General features: G+C 44.6%; 1 protein-coding gene across 1 annotated transcript; it reads right to left on the bottom strand.

Annotated features, from left to right (window-relative positions):
* LOC102180305 (zinc finger protein 77) lies at positions 742-17,159 on the bottom strand. The gene is made up of 4 exons (XM_013965315.2): positions 16,651-17,159; positions 4,349-4,475; positions 2,576-2,756; positions 742-2,165 (listed from the first exon to the last, which is right to left on the bottom strand). Exons 1-4 carry the CDS (start codon positions 16,651-16,653, stop codon positions 1,073-1,075), a joined length of 1,404 nt encoding a protein of 467 aa, XP_013820769.2. The 5' UTR covers positions 16,654-17,159; the 3' UTR covers positions 742-1,072.

The following is a 17,665-nucleotide window of genomic DNA, read 5'->3' as shown; positions in this document are numbered from 1 at the left end:
GTCCACACTACTGCCCAGCAGGTAACTAACATCAAACATGTGTCTGACTCAGGCTGTTCCACACAGGCAGAGCCAGAAGTGAGAAAGCAGTGCTGGAGCTCAGGCCACCAGGCTGCCCTGCAGCTCTGTCTCCTGAGGGTACAGAAGAGCTGAGAACCATGGCTTCCTCACTCCAGCTCCAGATTTCATGCATCTTCCTCTTCTCAAGAACTTTAACTCACAATCGCTAACAGAAGGACTCTGGATATACAGTTTCCCACCTTACCCAAGATGACAACACAGTTCAGTAGAATCATCTAGACAGCAGCTTTCATCTCCCTGCCAACAAGTCATTCTTCTTAACTCAGTGTTTTGTGTCCAATTTCTAACCAAGGTGAAGGACAATGAGCAGAGGCCAAATTACAAACATTACCAGGCAAGACAGAAGGTCTTTCAAGAACTTCCAAAATTACTGACTACTGTGAGGAACACAGATACAGTATCCACTAGCAAAAAAGAAACATGGAAGATATACCTTTCAGTATAAAGACTCCAGCGGAAGGTAAATACTGAGTCAGGAAATTCCAGTATCTATAACAGTGGATGAGAAAAGACTTTTCAACAATATTATGATCACATACTATGAACATCTGGCAAAGTAAAGATCAAAAATATTTTCATCTAAACTGATACCACATGAAACACACACACACACTTTCACTCTGGGTTCAAAAGGCATTGTAATGACACTGAGACATGTAGTATATAATTGTCTATTTAATGTCCAAGGTAACAAAACACAAGTAGTAAAGATGATGGGAACATAGAGAGATGATTACCATCTTAAGTGTTCAGATCAGCAACATGAACTAGAAATTAACACACTGGGATCCCTATTCAGGATGAGGCACTTATAAGGAAAAACTATATTTATTTCCATTAAAAAAATTCATCCAACCCTGAGTTTTCAAGTACAAAATAAACAAAGTGCTGAAGGCTTTCCCTGCATTCTTTCCATTCATAATGTCTCTCCCCCTTGACTGCTTCATTTATAAGGTTTTAAGGGAGAAGTCTTTCCCACCAGTCTTCGTATTCAGAATTTTTCACCAGTGTGCATCTTCATGTGTCTCTGCAGGGATATGAGACACCTGTAGGCTTTTTCACACTGCTGACATTCGTACGGTTTCTCTTCACTGTGAGTTATCATGTGTCCTTGCAAAGATCTCGGATACCTGAAGGCTTTCCCACACTGCTGGCACTGATAAGGCTTCTCTTCACTGTGTGTTTTCATGTGTTCTCGAAGGGATGAGGAAGTGATGAATGCTTTCCTGCATTCTGTACATTCATACGGTTTTACTCCACTGTGTGTTTTCACGTGTTTTCTGAAGTACTTAGGACAACTGTAGGATTTCCCACAATCATTACACACATAAGGCTTCTCTCCTGTATGTATCCTCACATGCCCTTGCAAGGATTTGAGATAGGGGAAAGCTTTGCCACACTGCTTACATTCATAGGGCTTTTCTCCACTGTGTGTTCGCATGTGTTCCCGAAGGTAAGTACACCAGCTGAAAGCCTTGCCACACTGCTTACACTCATAGGGCTTCTCTCCAGTGTGCATTCGGACATGTTCTCGGAAGTGTGAGATGCCAGTAAAAGCTTTCCCACATTCTTTGCACTTATAGGGTTTCTCTCCAGTGTGAGTTCTCACGTGCCGTTTAAGTTGGCAATAATAACTGAAAGATTTCCCACACACATCACACACATAGATTTTCTGGCCATACTGACCTCTCTTATGTCCCTGAAAAGTGACAGCTTTTCCAGATTTTTTACAGTCTAAAGATTGTTTACTACTGTGACTCTTCATGCATCTCTTAGATGCTCTCCCAGCATCTTGACATTTATCAGGTTTCTCTATAAAGTCTGTTTCCCCAGCAGGGCTGAGGCACAAAACACAGCTGCAGGTTTGTCCACATTCCTCACATGTATAAGGTTTTGGCCCAATGTGAGATTTTTGCTGATTCTTCTTGAAAGAATGATCCGTGAAGGCTTTTCCACATGTAATGCATTGATGAGGCTGAATTTTAGTCTGATAACTCTCATGCACAGTAAGATCTATAATCCTGTTCGGCGTTTTTAGAGATTGATGATCTTTACCTTCACAGAGACTTTCCACCAAATGGTTTCTGGTCAAAACAGAAAGTGAATTATTAGGGATTAATGATATGGTTATTCATTATTATTTTGACTATATATTGTGATTTTCAATGAATGGACATGTTTTCAGCACTCTCTGCAATGTGACAACGTGCAACAAAGGTTAATGCTCTGGCTGAGGGCTCAAAGAGAGCCATAACTTTCAGTGTTCTTTACATGAGGTTTTCTAATCATTGTTTCCTACTGAATTAAGTTTCTGATGCTCAGTATCTATAGCACACTTATAAAAGTATTGTTTGTAAAATTTCTGAGTACACAATTGTTTATTAGCTAACTTTACAATTGTTTAGCTAAGTTTACACCTTTCTTTACCATCACATGAGTCTAACACTCTGCTGAGATCCCTCATCCCCCTTCTCCCTGTGGGAGTGCCACTCACCTCACACGCCTCTCCTGAGTTAGATGTTGATCTTGTAGGTTATGAAACGCCAAGTTTTCTCCCAAAACAGATCTAGAATCATTTCTTGTGAATCTTACAACTTCCCGTTCAATGCATAGTTCAGTCTCCAAAACATCCCACTGAGGACTTGATACACTGACCTTAACTTGAGGGCAAGAACCTGCAATAATTGGAAGCATAATTAAATCATTGAGAAAGAAATGGTGGGGGAAAGGAAAGAGAGATCATATCTAGATTTCTCTCCATAGACTCATTCAAAAACATAAAATAATTTTATAAAGGAAGAAAGGCGATGTGTGATATTGTGATCTATCAGACACACACACACACACATATATTTGGTCACTGAGATGACCAACATGTACTTCTCAAACTGGGTCCTTATCCACAGTTTCCTGCTCAGGGATCTCAAAACCCTTGGAATTTCCTGAGCAATAAAAGCAACAGAATAATATGTAGTCTCTTGTGCTCATTTCCAGAAAATGCTTCAGGATCAGAAAGGTGAAATAGGTTTCCCATGATTCATAACAAGCCTTTTCCATCCCAATTGAGTTTATATTGATGAAAGAAACTATTGCAAATAACTTGAGTATAGGACTAATTGCCAATAAAGACAACCATGTGATTAAAGGGTTGAAACTTTCAGTCCCACCCATATCCCCCAGCAGCTCCAAAACCTCTGGGGGTGGGGGAGCAGCTAGAGATCAAATCAACTGGCAATGGCCGGTGACTTCATCAACCAGGCTTATGTAATGAAGGCATGAAAAAGAGGTTTGGAGAGCTTCTGGGTTGGTGAACACATAGAGATGTGGTGAGACTGGCACCTGGAGAAGCACGGAAACTCCTTTTCTAATCTAGATGCATTTCTTACATCTAGCTGTTCCTCAATTATATCCTTTAATAATGAACCTGTGATCTAGTAAGAAGCGTGTTTCTGAGTTCTGTAAGCTATATTAATATATACACTGAACCCAAGGAGAGAGTGATGGCCATCATAGGGAAAATGAGTCAAAATGGCAGTCTCTTCACTAATAAGTACCTCACAGAAGTAAAGTAGAAAGGAACTGGGCAAAACGCACTTTCCCAAATGATCCCTTTGTCAGAGGAGCTCCAAAAAGACTTCAAGTGGACAAGAATGGATGAAAACTCCAAGAGGGAAGCCAAGTTAATGACACCTATCACCTTCTCAGAGACCTGAGTTGTGCTCCTAACGGGTACATCCAAATATCCCTCCCTGACCCAGAACATGCTCCTCCTGAGCAGGTGTGGTCCCTGGTGATCGCAGGTACAGAGGCCCTGGATGAAGTCCATGGACCCAGCTGCCCCGGGGAGGTGGGACAGAGTACAGCTGCCAAAATGCTCCTAGAGAATGCTCCTCATGGGGAGGGTGGAGGACAGGTTAAGTGTAGGTTTAACTGCAGCAAGATCATCTCAAGTGTGTACTGATCACAGGATAACTTTCACAGGGTGAAAACCATTATGCTGCTTTCACTGCCCCAAGGTGACAATGGAGACCATGCTCACAGCTGTGAAATTAGGGAGCCTCAGGATTCTGATCAAGAGTAATAAAAATCAATTCAGTATAGTAACACTGTCATGGAAAAGCCATCTATTCTAGGTAGGTTCTAAAAAGGTGGGGACCATGTTTGCCATTTTTTTCAAAATGTTCCCATCCTCATCACTTGTAAGAAAGGACATTGTAAGAAGTAACTGTTTGCTAAAGACTTAGTGCAGGAAGGAAGCCGTCCTCACCCACAGTAGCCAGGTTCCTGCAGGTCTCCAGCATCACGTCTCTGTAGAGCTTCCTCTGAGCAGGGTCCAACAGTTCCCACTCCTCCAGGGTGAAGTTCACAGCCACGTCTTCAAAGACCACTGAGTCCTGAAACAGCCACATGCTCTGTGTCAGCAAGGCTCCTCCTTCACCCCCGAGTGTGGAAGGATGGGGAGGCCAACAGGCAGGAACTGGACTCAGTTCCTAGGACTCCTGAGCTCACACTCTTGCAGGAAATGATCACATGCCAGCAAATCTAATGCAGGTTCCTCAGTGATGGTGAGTGCTGGACACTGAAGCAAAGTGTAACAGCAATAACTGATAAACATATAATAAAAAAAGAACTGTTTTTAATGAAACAGAGCAGATCATGAGGCTGGACAAGTACTGAAAATGAAATCATCATTCAGATGACTTGGAAATGGATATGTGGCCTGCTTGTAAGTCATTTTCTTGATTCTCCAAGAATGGGAGCATACTGTCAGGAGGTTGTAGACACAGATTTTCTAGGACTGCTGCATCTGAACAACTTTCACTTTGACTGAAACAGCATATGAAAAGCCTGGTCTGGTCCCCTCATATCTGACAGAAACATACACACAACTCTCTATCAAGATCAAGTGGACACCAAGGGCGCAGACACAGGTCAGGGTCCAGGGCCTGGGAAAACCGTGGAGTTAATGACAGGTTAAGGGGAGGCCTGGCTCCTGAGGGATTGGTCGAGCCAGCAGGGTCTCTTGGATAAATAACCAAGTGCCCAGAGTACAAGGAAGATGCCCCACAAAGAAGAGCTGCAGAAGATCTGATGGCAACAGAGTCGAAGGTAACTTGAACAGAGAGAGAAAAAAACCCCACCTAATTATTATCTTTAGGACAATATAGGCTGACACCACACCTCTGAAATACAAAGCAAATGATCATTTTTATAAATTAGAATTTTAATCAAAGATATATTCTGGAAATCTAAATGATAAAATTCTCACTATATCAGCTACAAAGACAAGGCTACCTCACCTTGGGCTGCAATTGGGGTTTGCTAATCAAACTCCTGAAAATGTGGAATATTAGGGAGTCTGCTAGCGGTCCTGGGGTTAGGACTCAGCGCTTTCCCTGCCTGATTGCTCAGTTGGCTCCCTAGTCAGGAAACTAAGATCCCGCAAGCTGTGAGGTGTGGCCAAAGGGAAAAAAAAAGGGGGACAACAGTCATCAAGGAAATGCAAATAAAAACCACAGATACTTCTTCATACCCACCAGGAGAGCTGTAAGACAGACAAGCAAGTGTTGGCAAGAATGTGAGGAACTTGGAACCCTCAACCACTGCTGGAGAGAAGGTAAAATAGTGAAGCCACTTTGGAAAACTGTCCAGCAAATCCTGAAGATTATTAACACAGCACCATATAACAGCAATTCCACTCTAGCTATCTATCTACCCAAGAGAGGTGAAAGTAAAACAGCAACACAGAAACGAATACACACAGACACACACACACACACACGAGTTGTGACAGCTAAAACATGCGAACAACTCAGAAGGCCATCAACTGACTTGGATAAACAAATTCAGTCTAAACTCACAATGGAATATTACTGGCAACAAGAGGAAGGAAGTACTGATCCGTAGCAAAAAATAATCAATGAACTTTAAAAACATTATCAGAACTCACAGATGCCCACTGGCAGTACCATATTGCAGACTGCAAACTCATAAAAACAAATCTCAATGCATTTTGATCAAGCAAAACAAGCAGATGAAATGTAAATGTTTAAACAGATCTTTAAAAAATATAATCAACTTTTAAAAGCTGAGAGGGTGGGGAGGAGGGACATGTTGGTGTGTGTCTGCAGGAGGACAAGCCTCGGAACCTGGACAGTTGGGCGTGAATCTGAAAGAACCTGTGAGTGGGAGCAAGGTCCCGTGTACCTCTGTGTTGCATGGATATGTCGGTCTGGGGGTGAGCAAGCGCCTGCATGCATGTGACTGAGAACATCAATGTCTGAGAACATCTGTGGCAGTATTGTGGGCCACTGGGCATGTTTGCGTAGGCACCAGGTGGCACACACCTGACTGTGATTTGCAGGGATCACTTGTTCGCTCAGTTCTTATCTGCGTGCATCTGTGCTCAGTGGTGTTCGATTCTTTGCAACTCCATGGACTGTAGCCCGCCAGACTCCCCTGCCCATGGAATTTTCCAGGCAAGAATACTGGAGCAGGTTGCCATTCCTTTCTCCAAGGAATCTTCCTGACCCAGGAATCAAACCTAATTCTCCTGCATTGCAAACAGATTCTTTACCACCTGAGCCACCAGGTTCTTACCTACTGAGCACTTAAGCCTAAGGAGGTGGACACATAGCAGTGGACAAGGCAGGCCAACCACCCTGCCTTCCTGGAGCTTGCCTTCCAGCAGGACAACAGACCATAAACAACACTATAAATGTTATCTGGCTATGCTGGATAGTTCAGTCGCTCAGTCATGTCCGACTCTTTGTGACCCCATGAATTGCAGCACGCCAGGCCTCCCTGTCCATCACAAACTCCCGGAGTCCACTCAGACTCACGTTCATCGAGTCCGTGATGCCATCCAGCCATCTCATCCTCTGTCGTCCCCTTCTTCTCCTGCCCCAATCCCTCCCAGAATCAGAGTCTTTTCCAATGAGTCAACTCTCCGCATGAGGTGACCAAAGTACTGGAGTTTCAGCTTTAACATCATTCCTTCCAAAGAAATTCCAGGGCTGATCTCCTTCAGAATGGACTGGTTGGATCTCCTTGCAGTCCAAGGGTCTCTCAAGAGTATTCTCCAACACCACAGTTCAAAAGCATCAATTCTTCAGCGCTCAGCCTTCTTCACAGTCCAGCTCTCACATCCATACATGACTACTGGAAAAAGCATAGCCTTGACAAGACGGACCTTAGTCGGCAAAGTAATGTGTCTGCTTTTGAATATGCTATCTTAGGTTGGTCATAACTTTTCTTCCAAGGAGTAAGCATCTTTTAATTTCATGGCTGCAGTCACCATCTGCAGTGATTTTGGAGCCCCCAAAAATAAAGTCTGACACTGTTTCCACTGCTTCCCCATCTATTTCCCATGAAGTGATGGGACCGGATGCCATGATCTTCATTTTCTGAATGTTGAGCTTTAAGCCAACTTTTTCACTCTCCTCTTTCACTTTCATCAAGAGGCTTTTTAGTTCCTCTTCACTTTCTGCCATAAGGGTGGTGTCATCTGCATATCTGAGGTTATTGAGATTTCTCCCGGCAATTTGGATTCCAGCTTGTGTTTCTTCCAGTCCAGCGTTTCTCATGATGTACTCTGCATATAAGTTAAATAAGCAGGGTGACAATATACAGCCTTGATGTACTCCTTTTTCTATCTGGAACCAGTCTGTTGTTCCATGTCCAGTTCTAACTGTTGCTTCCTGACCTGCATACAGATTTCTCAGGAGGCAGGTCAGGTGGTCTGGTATTCCCATCTCTTTCAGAATTTTCCACAGTTTATTGTGATCCACACAGTCAAAGGCTTTGGCATAGTCAATAAAGCACAAATAGATGTTTTTCTGGAACTCTCTTGCTTTTTCCATGATCCAGCAGATGTCGGCAATTTGATCTCTAGTTCCTCTGCCTTTTCTAAAACCAGCTTGAACATCAGGAAGTTCTCGGTTCACGTATTGCTAAAGCCTGGCTTGAAGAATTTTGAACATTACTTTGCTAGCGTGTGAGATGAGTGCAACTGTGCAGTAATTTGAGCATTCTTTGGCATTGCCTTTCTTTGGGATTGGAATGAAAACGGACCTTTTCCAGTCCTTTGGCCACTGCTGAGTTTTCCAAACTTGCTGGCATATTGAGTGCAGCACTTTCACAGCATCATCTTTCAGGATTTGAAATAGCTCAACTGGAATTCTATCACCTTCTTCAGTGATCAATGCAAAGAAATAGAGGAAAACAACAGAATGGGAAAGACTAGAGATCTCTCCAAGAAAATTAGAGATACCAAGGGAACATTTCATGCAAAGATGGGCTCAATAAAGGACAGAAATGGTATGGACCTAACAGAAGCAGAAGATATTAAGAGGTAGCAAGAATACACAGAAGAACTGTACAAAAAAGATCTTCACGACCCAGATAATCACGATGGTGTGATCACTCATCTAGAGCCAGACATCCTGAAATGTGAAGTGAAGTGGGCCTTAGAAAGCATCACTACTAACAAAGCTAGTGGAGGTGATGAAATTCCAGTTGAGCTATTTCAAATCCTGAAAGATGCTGGATAAGTGGGATAGAAAAGGAGAGCAGGGTGAGAGACAGGGAGCTGGGGGCAGGGTCCAGGTGAAGAAGCGTATTGCTATGTGTGTCAAAGTGTTCTTCTGAGAGTGGTGTCTGAGTGTGTGTGTGTCCCAGGAGCAGAAGGCTGTCATCTGGCCCTCAGCCCAAGTGTTCCCCCCACATCTATGTGCCCTACTTGGCTCCTCCATCCCAGGCAGCCCTCCCCACTGCCCCATGAGCTCCCCAAATGAGTGAGAGTCCCAGCATGAGCCATCCAGCCCATTCTCTCAATGCCACCCAGCCCAGACACCCCTGCCTTCCTCACATCTCTGTTTCATTTGGCCCCCTCCTTACTCCACCCAGGACTGCATCAGGGCTACCACTGGCAGTGTAATGGGTAGAAGGTTAGAGACAGTCAAAAGGGCACTGGGGTAATAACCCAAAACAACAGGGCTAGACTCATGCCACAGGAAAAAAACATTTTTTTTAAATTAAAAGTAAAAACTGATTGTTACTAATTCTAGTTTTCTTTCTCAATTATGTCTGTAAAAATGTTTTAGTGGATAAATTCCAAAACGTTTAATGACAATAGTAAAAAGAAAGAAATGGAGAGGTGAGCCATATCCACAGAAGAGACCATGATGTCACCTTCTCCCAAACATTTAAGAATTTTATGAAAGTACCATTCCAGTGCACAACAAGGTTTCTTTTAGGGTTGGTTTGTTCTGCTTTGTTTGACTTAAAAACCACTTCTAAAAACTGAAATAAAAGACGAATTTCTAAAAACAACCAAGATTTTCTATGGAGTAAGGTGGTGGGATGCTTCCTAATGTTCATTGAAATGTTTTAAACTACAGTGATTATGACAGGATGGCGTTAACAGAGGGACGGCTAGATACACCTATGGAAAAAATCACAATGCACAGAAGGATCTATGCCAGGGCACGTGCTGCTGGGAGGGGCTACTGACACATGGGGCAGCAGCCTCTGGCTATCTCCAGGGGAGTAAGAAATCTTTTCTCTTATAACTACATGTACAATAACCAATTCACTGTGGACTTAACTGTGAAAGAAGAAAGCAGGACACTCTATGAGACACTACAGGGAAACACTTGAGTGTAGGATGAGTTTTCTTATATATGGAAAAAAGAGTAAGCTACAAAGGAAGAGATGGATAAATTCAATCCAAGTCTATTAAAGTTAAGAATTACCCAGAATTGGGGTGGGGGTGGGAGGGAGGCTCAAGAGGGAGGGAATATATGTATATTTATGGCTGATTCACTTTCTTGTAAGGCAGAAAGCAACACAACATTGTAAAGCAATTATTCTCCAATTAACAATGAATTTTATTTATTTTTTAAGTATTTCTTTTTATTTATTTATTTGGCTGTGTTGGGTCTTAGCTGGGGCATGTGGAGTCTAGTTCCCTGACCAGGGATAGAACCTGGCTCGCCTGCATTGGGAGCTCAGAGTCTTAGCCACTTGACCACCAGGGAAGTCCCAACAATGAATTTTAAAAAGTAAAAAATTGAGAGAAATGATAACTCACAATCTAGGAAAACATATTTGCCATACCTAGAAATGAAAAAAAGATGAATGTCCACAGTATATAAATAAGACATAAGAAATCAGTAGACATACAAATGAGTTCAAGGTGAGGAAACTACTTCACAGAAGATGAATTACCCAGTGAAAGAAATGCTCACCACCAATGGTTATCAGTAAAAACCAATTTACAATCACAAGCAGACCCCATTTCACACAAATGGACACAAAAGAGGAACAAAATTAAGCTGGATTCTCCAAGTGCTAGAAATGGCATGGAATAAACACTCAACTCCAGTCCCCCCTCTACACTTCCTAGTATTTCTAACTTATCCATAATCTACAATCCCACAATTTTTCTCTTAGATATAAAATATTTATACCTTGCACTTAGAGTTGGGAGACAAAAAGGAGAATAACACCACTGCTGACAAATCAAAAATAAATGTGAGGGACTTGCCTGGTGGTGTAGTGGCTAAGACTCCATGCTCCCAATGCAGGGGACCTGGGTTTGATCCCTGGTCAGGGAACTAGGTCCCACGTACTGCAACTAGGAGTTCACATGCTGCAACTGAAGACCCTATGAGCTGCCAAATAAATTTTTTTTTAAAATGTGAGACAACCCAAGCCCCACGAGGACTGGATGGAGGAGTTAACTGGGGGAGCCCTCCTTTTGACATGACGTTTGAAACAGACGGACTGAGAACCACAGAGAAGCCTTCTGTATGCTGCTACTGGTGTGGAACTGGTCACCTTCACTTACTACAAATGCAGCAGAAGCAAAACCAAATAAAACACTGCTGGTGATGAGGTACACTGCAAAGCTGCAAAGAATAAAAAAAGATCAGGACAATCGTCATCCAGGGGGCTGACTGCTGGGAGGTGCTATCAATCAACCAATGAATAAAAACCTACACCTCAGAGACAACCAACAGACACCAACACCAAAATTACACAGGGAATTATCTGGCAAGGATTTTAAAGCTATAGAAAATACTTCAATGAGTAATTACAAACACACTTGAAACAAATAAAAAATTGAAAGTCTCAGCAAAGAAATAAAAGCTACAAAGAAGAACCAAATGGAAAACTTAGAACTGAAATACAGTAACTGAACTAAAAAACTGGACGGTTTAAAATACAGCATGAATATGATAGAGAAAAGAATCAATCAACTTGAAGGTAGGACATCAGAATTTAACCAACCTGATTTAAGGGATTAAATCTGATAGAGTGCCCGAAGAACTATGGATAACACTGTACTGGACGCAGTGATCAAAGCCATCCCCAAGAAAAAGAAAGGCAAAGAGGCAGCATGGTTGTCTTAGGAGGCCTTACAAATAGCTGAGAAAAGAGAAGTGAAAGGCAAAGAAGAAAAGAAAAGATATACCCATCTGAATGCAGAGTACCAAAGAATAGCAAGGAGAAAGTCTTCCTAAGTGAACAATGCAAAGAAACAGAGGAAAACAAAAGAATGGGAAAGACTAGATATCTCTTCAAGAAAAACAGAGATACCAAAGAACATTTCATGCAAAGATGGGCACCATTAAGGACAGAAATGGTACAGACCTAACAGAAGCAGAAGATATTAAGAAGAAGAGGAGCCAAGAATACACAGAAGAACTATACAAAAAAGATCTTAATGACCCGGATAATCACAATGGTGTGATTACTCACCTAGAGCCAGACATCCTGGAATGCAAAGTCAGGTGGGCCTTAGAAAGCATCACTACAAACAAAGCTAGTGGAGGTGATGGAATTCCAGGTGAGCTATTTCAAACCCTAAAAGATAATGCTGTTAGAGTGCTGAACTCAATATGCCAGCATATTCGGAAAACTCAATAGGGGCCACAGGACTGGAGAAGGTCAGTTTTCATTCCAATCCCAAAGGAGGGAATGCCAAAGAATGTTCAAAATACTGCACAGTTGTACTCATTTCACAAGCTAGCAAGGTCATGCTCAAAATCCTTTAAGCTAGGCTGGCTTCAACAGTATGTGAACCAAGAACCTGCAGATATATAAGCTGGATTTAGAAAAAAGGCAGAGGAACCAGAGATCAAATTGCCAATATCCGCTGGATCATAGAAAAACAAGAGAGTTCCAAAAACACATCTACTTCTGTTTCACTGACTACACCAAAGCCTTTGATTGGGTGGATCACAACAAACTGGAAAATTCTTAAGGGTTAGGGAATACCAGACCACCTTACCTGCCTCCTGAGAAATCTGTATGCAGGTCAAGAAGCAACAGAACCAGACATGGAACAATAGACTGGTTCAAAATTGGGAAAGGAGTATGTCAAAAGCTGTGTATTGTCACCCTTTTATTTAACTTACATACAGAGTACATCACACCAAGTGTCGGGCTGCAAGAAGCACAAGCTGGAATCAAGATTGCCGGGAGAAATATCAATAACTTCAGATATGCAGATGACACCACCCTTACGGCAGGAAGTGAAGAGGAACTAAAGAGCCCCTTGATGAAGATGAAAGAGGAGAGTGAAAAAGCTGACCTAAAACTTAATATTCAAAAAACTAAGATCATGGCATCTGGTCCCATCTCTTCATAGCAAATAGATGGGAAAACAATAGAAACAGTGACAGACTTTATTTTCTTGGGCTCCAAAATCACTGCAGATGGTGACTGCCACCACAAAATTAAAAGACCCTTGCTCCTTGGAAGAAAAGCTACAACAAACCTATACAGTATATTAAAAAGCAGAGACATTACTTTGCCAACAAAAGTCCTTCTAGTCAAAGCTAAGGTTTTCCCAGTAGTCATGTACAGATGTGAGTTGGACCATAAAGAAGGTTGAGCACCAAAGAACAGATGCTTTTGAACTGTGGCGTTGGAGAAGGCTTCTGAGAGTCCCCTTGGGCTGCAAGGAGATGAAACCAGCCAATCCTAAAGGAAATCAAATCTGAATATCCATTGGAAGGACTGATGCTAAAGCTGAAACTCCAATACTTTGGCCACCTCATGCAAAGAGTTGACTCACTGGAAAAGACCCTGATGCTGGGAAAGATTGAAGGCAGGAGGAGAAGGGGATGACAGAGGATGAGATGGTTGGATGGCATCACCTACTCAATAGTCGTGAGATTGAGCAAACTCCGGGAGATGGTGAAGGACAGGGAACCCTGGTGTGTTGCAGTCCATGGGGTCATAAAGAGTCGGACGTGACTGAGCGCCTGAACAACAACAACAATCTGAACAACAGAGAGAAAATAGACAAAAAATAAATAAAGAGACCCATGGGACAAACACAAAACATTAGTATCACTGGAGTCCCAGAAAGAAAGAAAAAGAGGACACAATAGGAAATTAACAATAGATTTAAAGGACTTGCCTTGGTGGTCCAGAGGTTAAGAATCCACTTGCCAATGAAGGGGACATGGGTTTGATCCCTGGTCTGGGAAGATCCCACAAGCCGAGGGGCAACTACACCCGTGAGCCACAACAACTGAGTCTGCACTCTAGAGCCTGGGAACCACAAGAGAAGCCTCTGCTCACTGCAACTGGAGAAAGCCCAAACGCAGCAATGAAGACCCAGCACAGCTCCAAAATAAGTAAATAATTCTTTAGAAAACTGTACACACACATAAGTAAGTGTATCTGAAAAAACAAAACCCTACACCTTCACGTAATGGAAGAAAAATATCTTACACACTTGTACACTGAGCCACAGGGCAGAAGACTCATCAAGGAAATAAAAGGGAAGAGCAGCCAAGCGTGAGCCGCTCAGATCAGCAGCCTGATGCACATGCCCATGGTGCACAGGAGACCCCAAGTCAGAAGGTCAAAGCTGTGTGAACTGGGGGCGAAGGGGTGCCCCAGGGCAGGGGGAGGGACTGAGCTTCCCCACGGTGGTAAAAAAAGGCCCCTCCTCTGAGCTTCAATTTTCACCAGGAGGAAACGCTCAAGTTCATCCACCCTCTCAGCAGCAGCTGAACCTAAGGAGACTTCACCATGTCACTCACACTTCACACTCACTCAGGGCGCACACCTCACACTCCACCAACTCCCTGGATGAGGCCCAAAGCAAAGGTCAGGAAACAGCCAGCCTTAGGGGACACATCACCCCCGCGAGCACTTCTGCAGGTAGATCCCCTCCCCCACCCTCCTGCCACTAACAGCTCCTTCTGTGGCGGTTCTATGGTCTGAGGCCACCCATGTGCGGAAGGGCACCTTCCTTCCCCTCGTTCCCAGGCTCAGCTTGTCCCCAACCCCAGGGGATGCACTGGCTTTGGGTCATTTACAGGAGACATGATGCCCCATCTCCGTGTGTGAATGAGGATCTGCAAAATTGCTGCTTCCTCCTGTGTTCCTGGATAACGCAGGGGAGGGAAATTTTAGGGCAAGTTTCTGGTTCGAGATACTGGTTACTGCTCATCCCTTTGAGAAGACAGGGATCCGTTCACTAACTCCTCGTAACAACAAGCTGTGACTCATCTAAAAAGAAGTGAGCAAGTCTCCATAGCACAGGTCACTGTTCCCAGAATTTCTGTGTCTGCTAACTGACTAATAACAGGAAGTGGACCAGCACCAGACACCCTTCATGGAAGAGTTGCTAAGATTCCTAATAATTTTTTTCATTCACATCTCCACCCACTTCACACTGCATTTCCGGCAATTCTAATGGAAGACAGAACATTCCCTTCTCCCCAGAGGCATCTCTGGTTAAGTCCCAAAGACCCAGGACAACCCGAGCCTTCAAGAAAGAGCAGAGACCTGAGATGTTACCACCCTCACTGAGGAGAAGCCAGGCAAGCAGAATTCAGTATTTTATACCTGCTGAAACCGGAAGCTGGAGGAAGGGAAGTTATTCATGCTGAGCTGGACCAGAGGAGGCTGCTCCCCCATGTCAGGGGACAATGCTGAACCCTCTGTGAGCTCTGTGCTCCTGGAAACACGTATGGAAGGTGAAAGGACCCCTCACACTTTGGTGTTCTGGAAAATGGGAAGCTGCAAGAAACTGCCTCACTTGATTCAGAAAAGACTCACACGGAGACCCTTTGTTTATTTAGGGCAAGGCGAGATACTGCCCCCCAACCCCAAAGCCCCATTTCCGCCTTATTGTGATTAGGGGACCTGCCTGCCCCAGTGACCACGCAGAACAAGTGCTTGTTGGCCAAACTTTGGTTCAGCCCCTTGACTTCCCCCTGAACTTTGGCCTGCTCATGCCAGCCAGCACACAGATCCCTAACGACAGGCTGGCCTCAGGGATCTACCATCCAAGCACCACACCTGGCCCTTCCTGGTTCTGGTCACTCCTCTCTGTAAAAGGAAAACTCTCCTTGCCCAGCTCTTGAGACACTTGCAGATCTTAGGGTCACAGGTCCTCCCTCCTGCAGAGGGCCCCCTGTGTCTGGTGGAACAGACCCTTCTCCCTCTGGAATAACTCACTGGAATAAAAGTCTCTTGTTAAAAGGTTTGGGTTGTTTCAGTGCCACAGTCTTGACCAAGTGTTCTCAACGGCCCATGTGAAAATTAAGAAAGTGAAAACTACCTAAAAAGAATCAAGGGTGGAGCCAGAAGGAAGAGTCTCACCCAGTACCACTTGACATCAATTAGAGGAAGAACTGTGGATTGCAGATTTGAAGAGAAAAATGGAAAACAAGAAAGAATCATCAATTACAGCACCCAACAGAAAAACATGTACATACACTGCATCTTCTCAAGACACTGGCTACCCCAGCAACTAGCCATGAGAAAAATTGAATTTTCCATTTTCTCCATGGATTTTATTACACCAACACAACCCCTCCCAATTCCCTCCTTTCTCCCCAATACATAAGTTTGTTGGACTTGTTTATAGCTTTTGCTATACCTCGTCTGTCCCTAATTGCAATTTTTTGTTGTTCCCCAATAAATCCATTTTTCCTAGTAAGTAATTGTTATTTTAAAAATCAACTTCCATTTTTTTACCCAAACTTTACTCCAAGCTTCTCTTCCCAAATGCCCCTGACTCTGGGTCACTTTCCCCTACAACTCCCAAACTGAGGATCACTGAGCGGTAGAACAAGCCCGCCTTGAACTGGGCCGAGGATGCCCTGACCACAGGACCTCTGATTCTGTCAATGAGCCTTCCTCACACAGAAAAGTACTTTTCCGTGTGGTTGGCGGCTGGCACATCTCTGAGATCCGAGCCTCGGCGCTCCGGCAACAGCATTTGCAATAGAGTCTCTCCGACCAACTGTGGACTTGAGTTCATCTGTCAGGTCCCGGGAAGGACCCCAGAACCCGACCACCCGCTCCGGACGTTGCCTCGTCCTCAGCCAGACATCCAACAGGCCAAGGACCCGGTCGGAACTCACGAGACCCCACATCGCGGTCGGGGGCCGGAGACCCGAATTGGGACCCGGGAGCCCCGCGAGGACCGGATAGGAGGCCGGCACGCGAAACGAGGTGGACGGTGGAGACTACCGTCCGGCCAGTTCGAACCAGCCCCAGCCAGTCTCAGCGCCAGCTCCATGCACTCACCATTTCAGTCCCTCCCCGCGCATTCAGGTGGCTCTCTCCGTGGCCCTGCAGCCCAATGGCTCAGGCAGGTCAGAGCGACAGCAAGCGGACACCAAGTTTCCCGCGAGGTAGGTGCGATGGGACGCCCTCGCAGCGGACAGCGACGTCATCACGTCGGCGAGCGTGCCCACCCCCGTCCCTGATTGGATGTGCCTCTGGAAGCACCCCCTGCCGGGCCTTGATTGACAACTGGTGAAGGACTAGATTGTGAGGGACAGGCCGGCTGGAGGCCACGTGGCCAAGCAGGGCGGAAGTACGGGTAGTCGGCTTCAGCCCTTTACTGCCTGGCTTATTATGTTCCAGGAGACTTGGCGGCGCCGGTGAACTCCGAGCCGAATCTACCCTTGGCCAGCCGGACACAGCATCACTTCACAGGTTGCAGTCCCCTTTTCCTGACTTCCCTGGTGGCTCAGATGGTAAAGCGTCCGTCTACAATGCGGGAGACCTCGGTTCACTTCCTGGGTCGGGAAGATCCCCTGGAGAAGGAAATGGCAATCCACTCCAGTACTCTTGCCTGGAAAATCCCATGGACAGAGGAGCCTGGTAGGCTACAGTCCGTGGGGTCGCAAAGAGTCGGACACGACTGAGCGACTTCACTTCACTTTCACTTTCCCGAACATAAAAGTGCCACTCAGTTCCTTTCAGTGCACCCTGTTCAGGGCTACCCCCAAAGTTCGGGAGCCAGGACAGGACAAGACAGGTGTGAAAGGAAAAATAAAATGGAGTCAGTATTACTAAGGGAGCGCTATAAACTGGAGCCTGGAGGCCACTGAAGAACTGGGGTTTAGGCAGGAATCTGAACTTTTCACTACTTACTGCCTTAATGCAGGCATCCAGAACATTTGCCCAGTGGTTCAGAAAGTCAAGATACTTAAATGGACCCTTCCCCTAAATAACTCATGACAGCCTCTCTCTCAAGGACAAATATTTGGTTCCCTGTGTCAGTGTCTACCATAATTCATTCCAGGCAACTTTA

Source organism: Capra hircus, chromosome 7 (genome assembly GCF_001704415.2).
Source record: "Capra hircus breed San Clemente chromosome 7, ASM170441v1, whole genome shotgun sequence".
Lineage (NCBI taxonomy): Eukaryota > Metazoa > Chordata > Mammalia > Artiodactyla > Bovidae > Capra > Capra hircus.
This window is presented reverse-complemented; position numbering and strand designations above follow the sequence as displayed.

Excerpts from the sequence above, each read along its gene's own strand:
- LOC102180305 (XM_013965315.2), bottom strand. Across the intron at positions 2,757-4,348 it reads CAGGAACCTGGCTACTGTGG|GTTCTTGCCCTCAAGTTAAG; the intron begins GTGAGGACGGCT and ends CAATTATTGCAG. Across the intron at positions 2,166-2,575 it reads ACTCAGGAGAGGCGTGTGAG|AAACCATTTGGTGGAAAGTC; the intron begins GTGAGTGGCACT and ends TGTTTTGACCAG.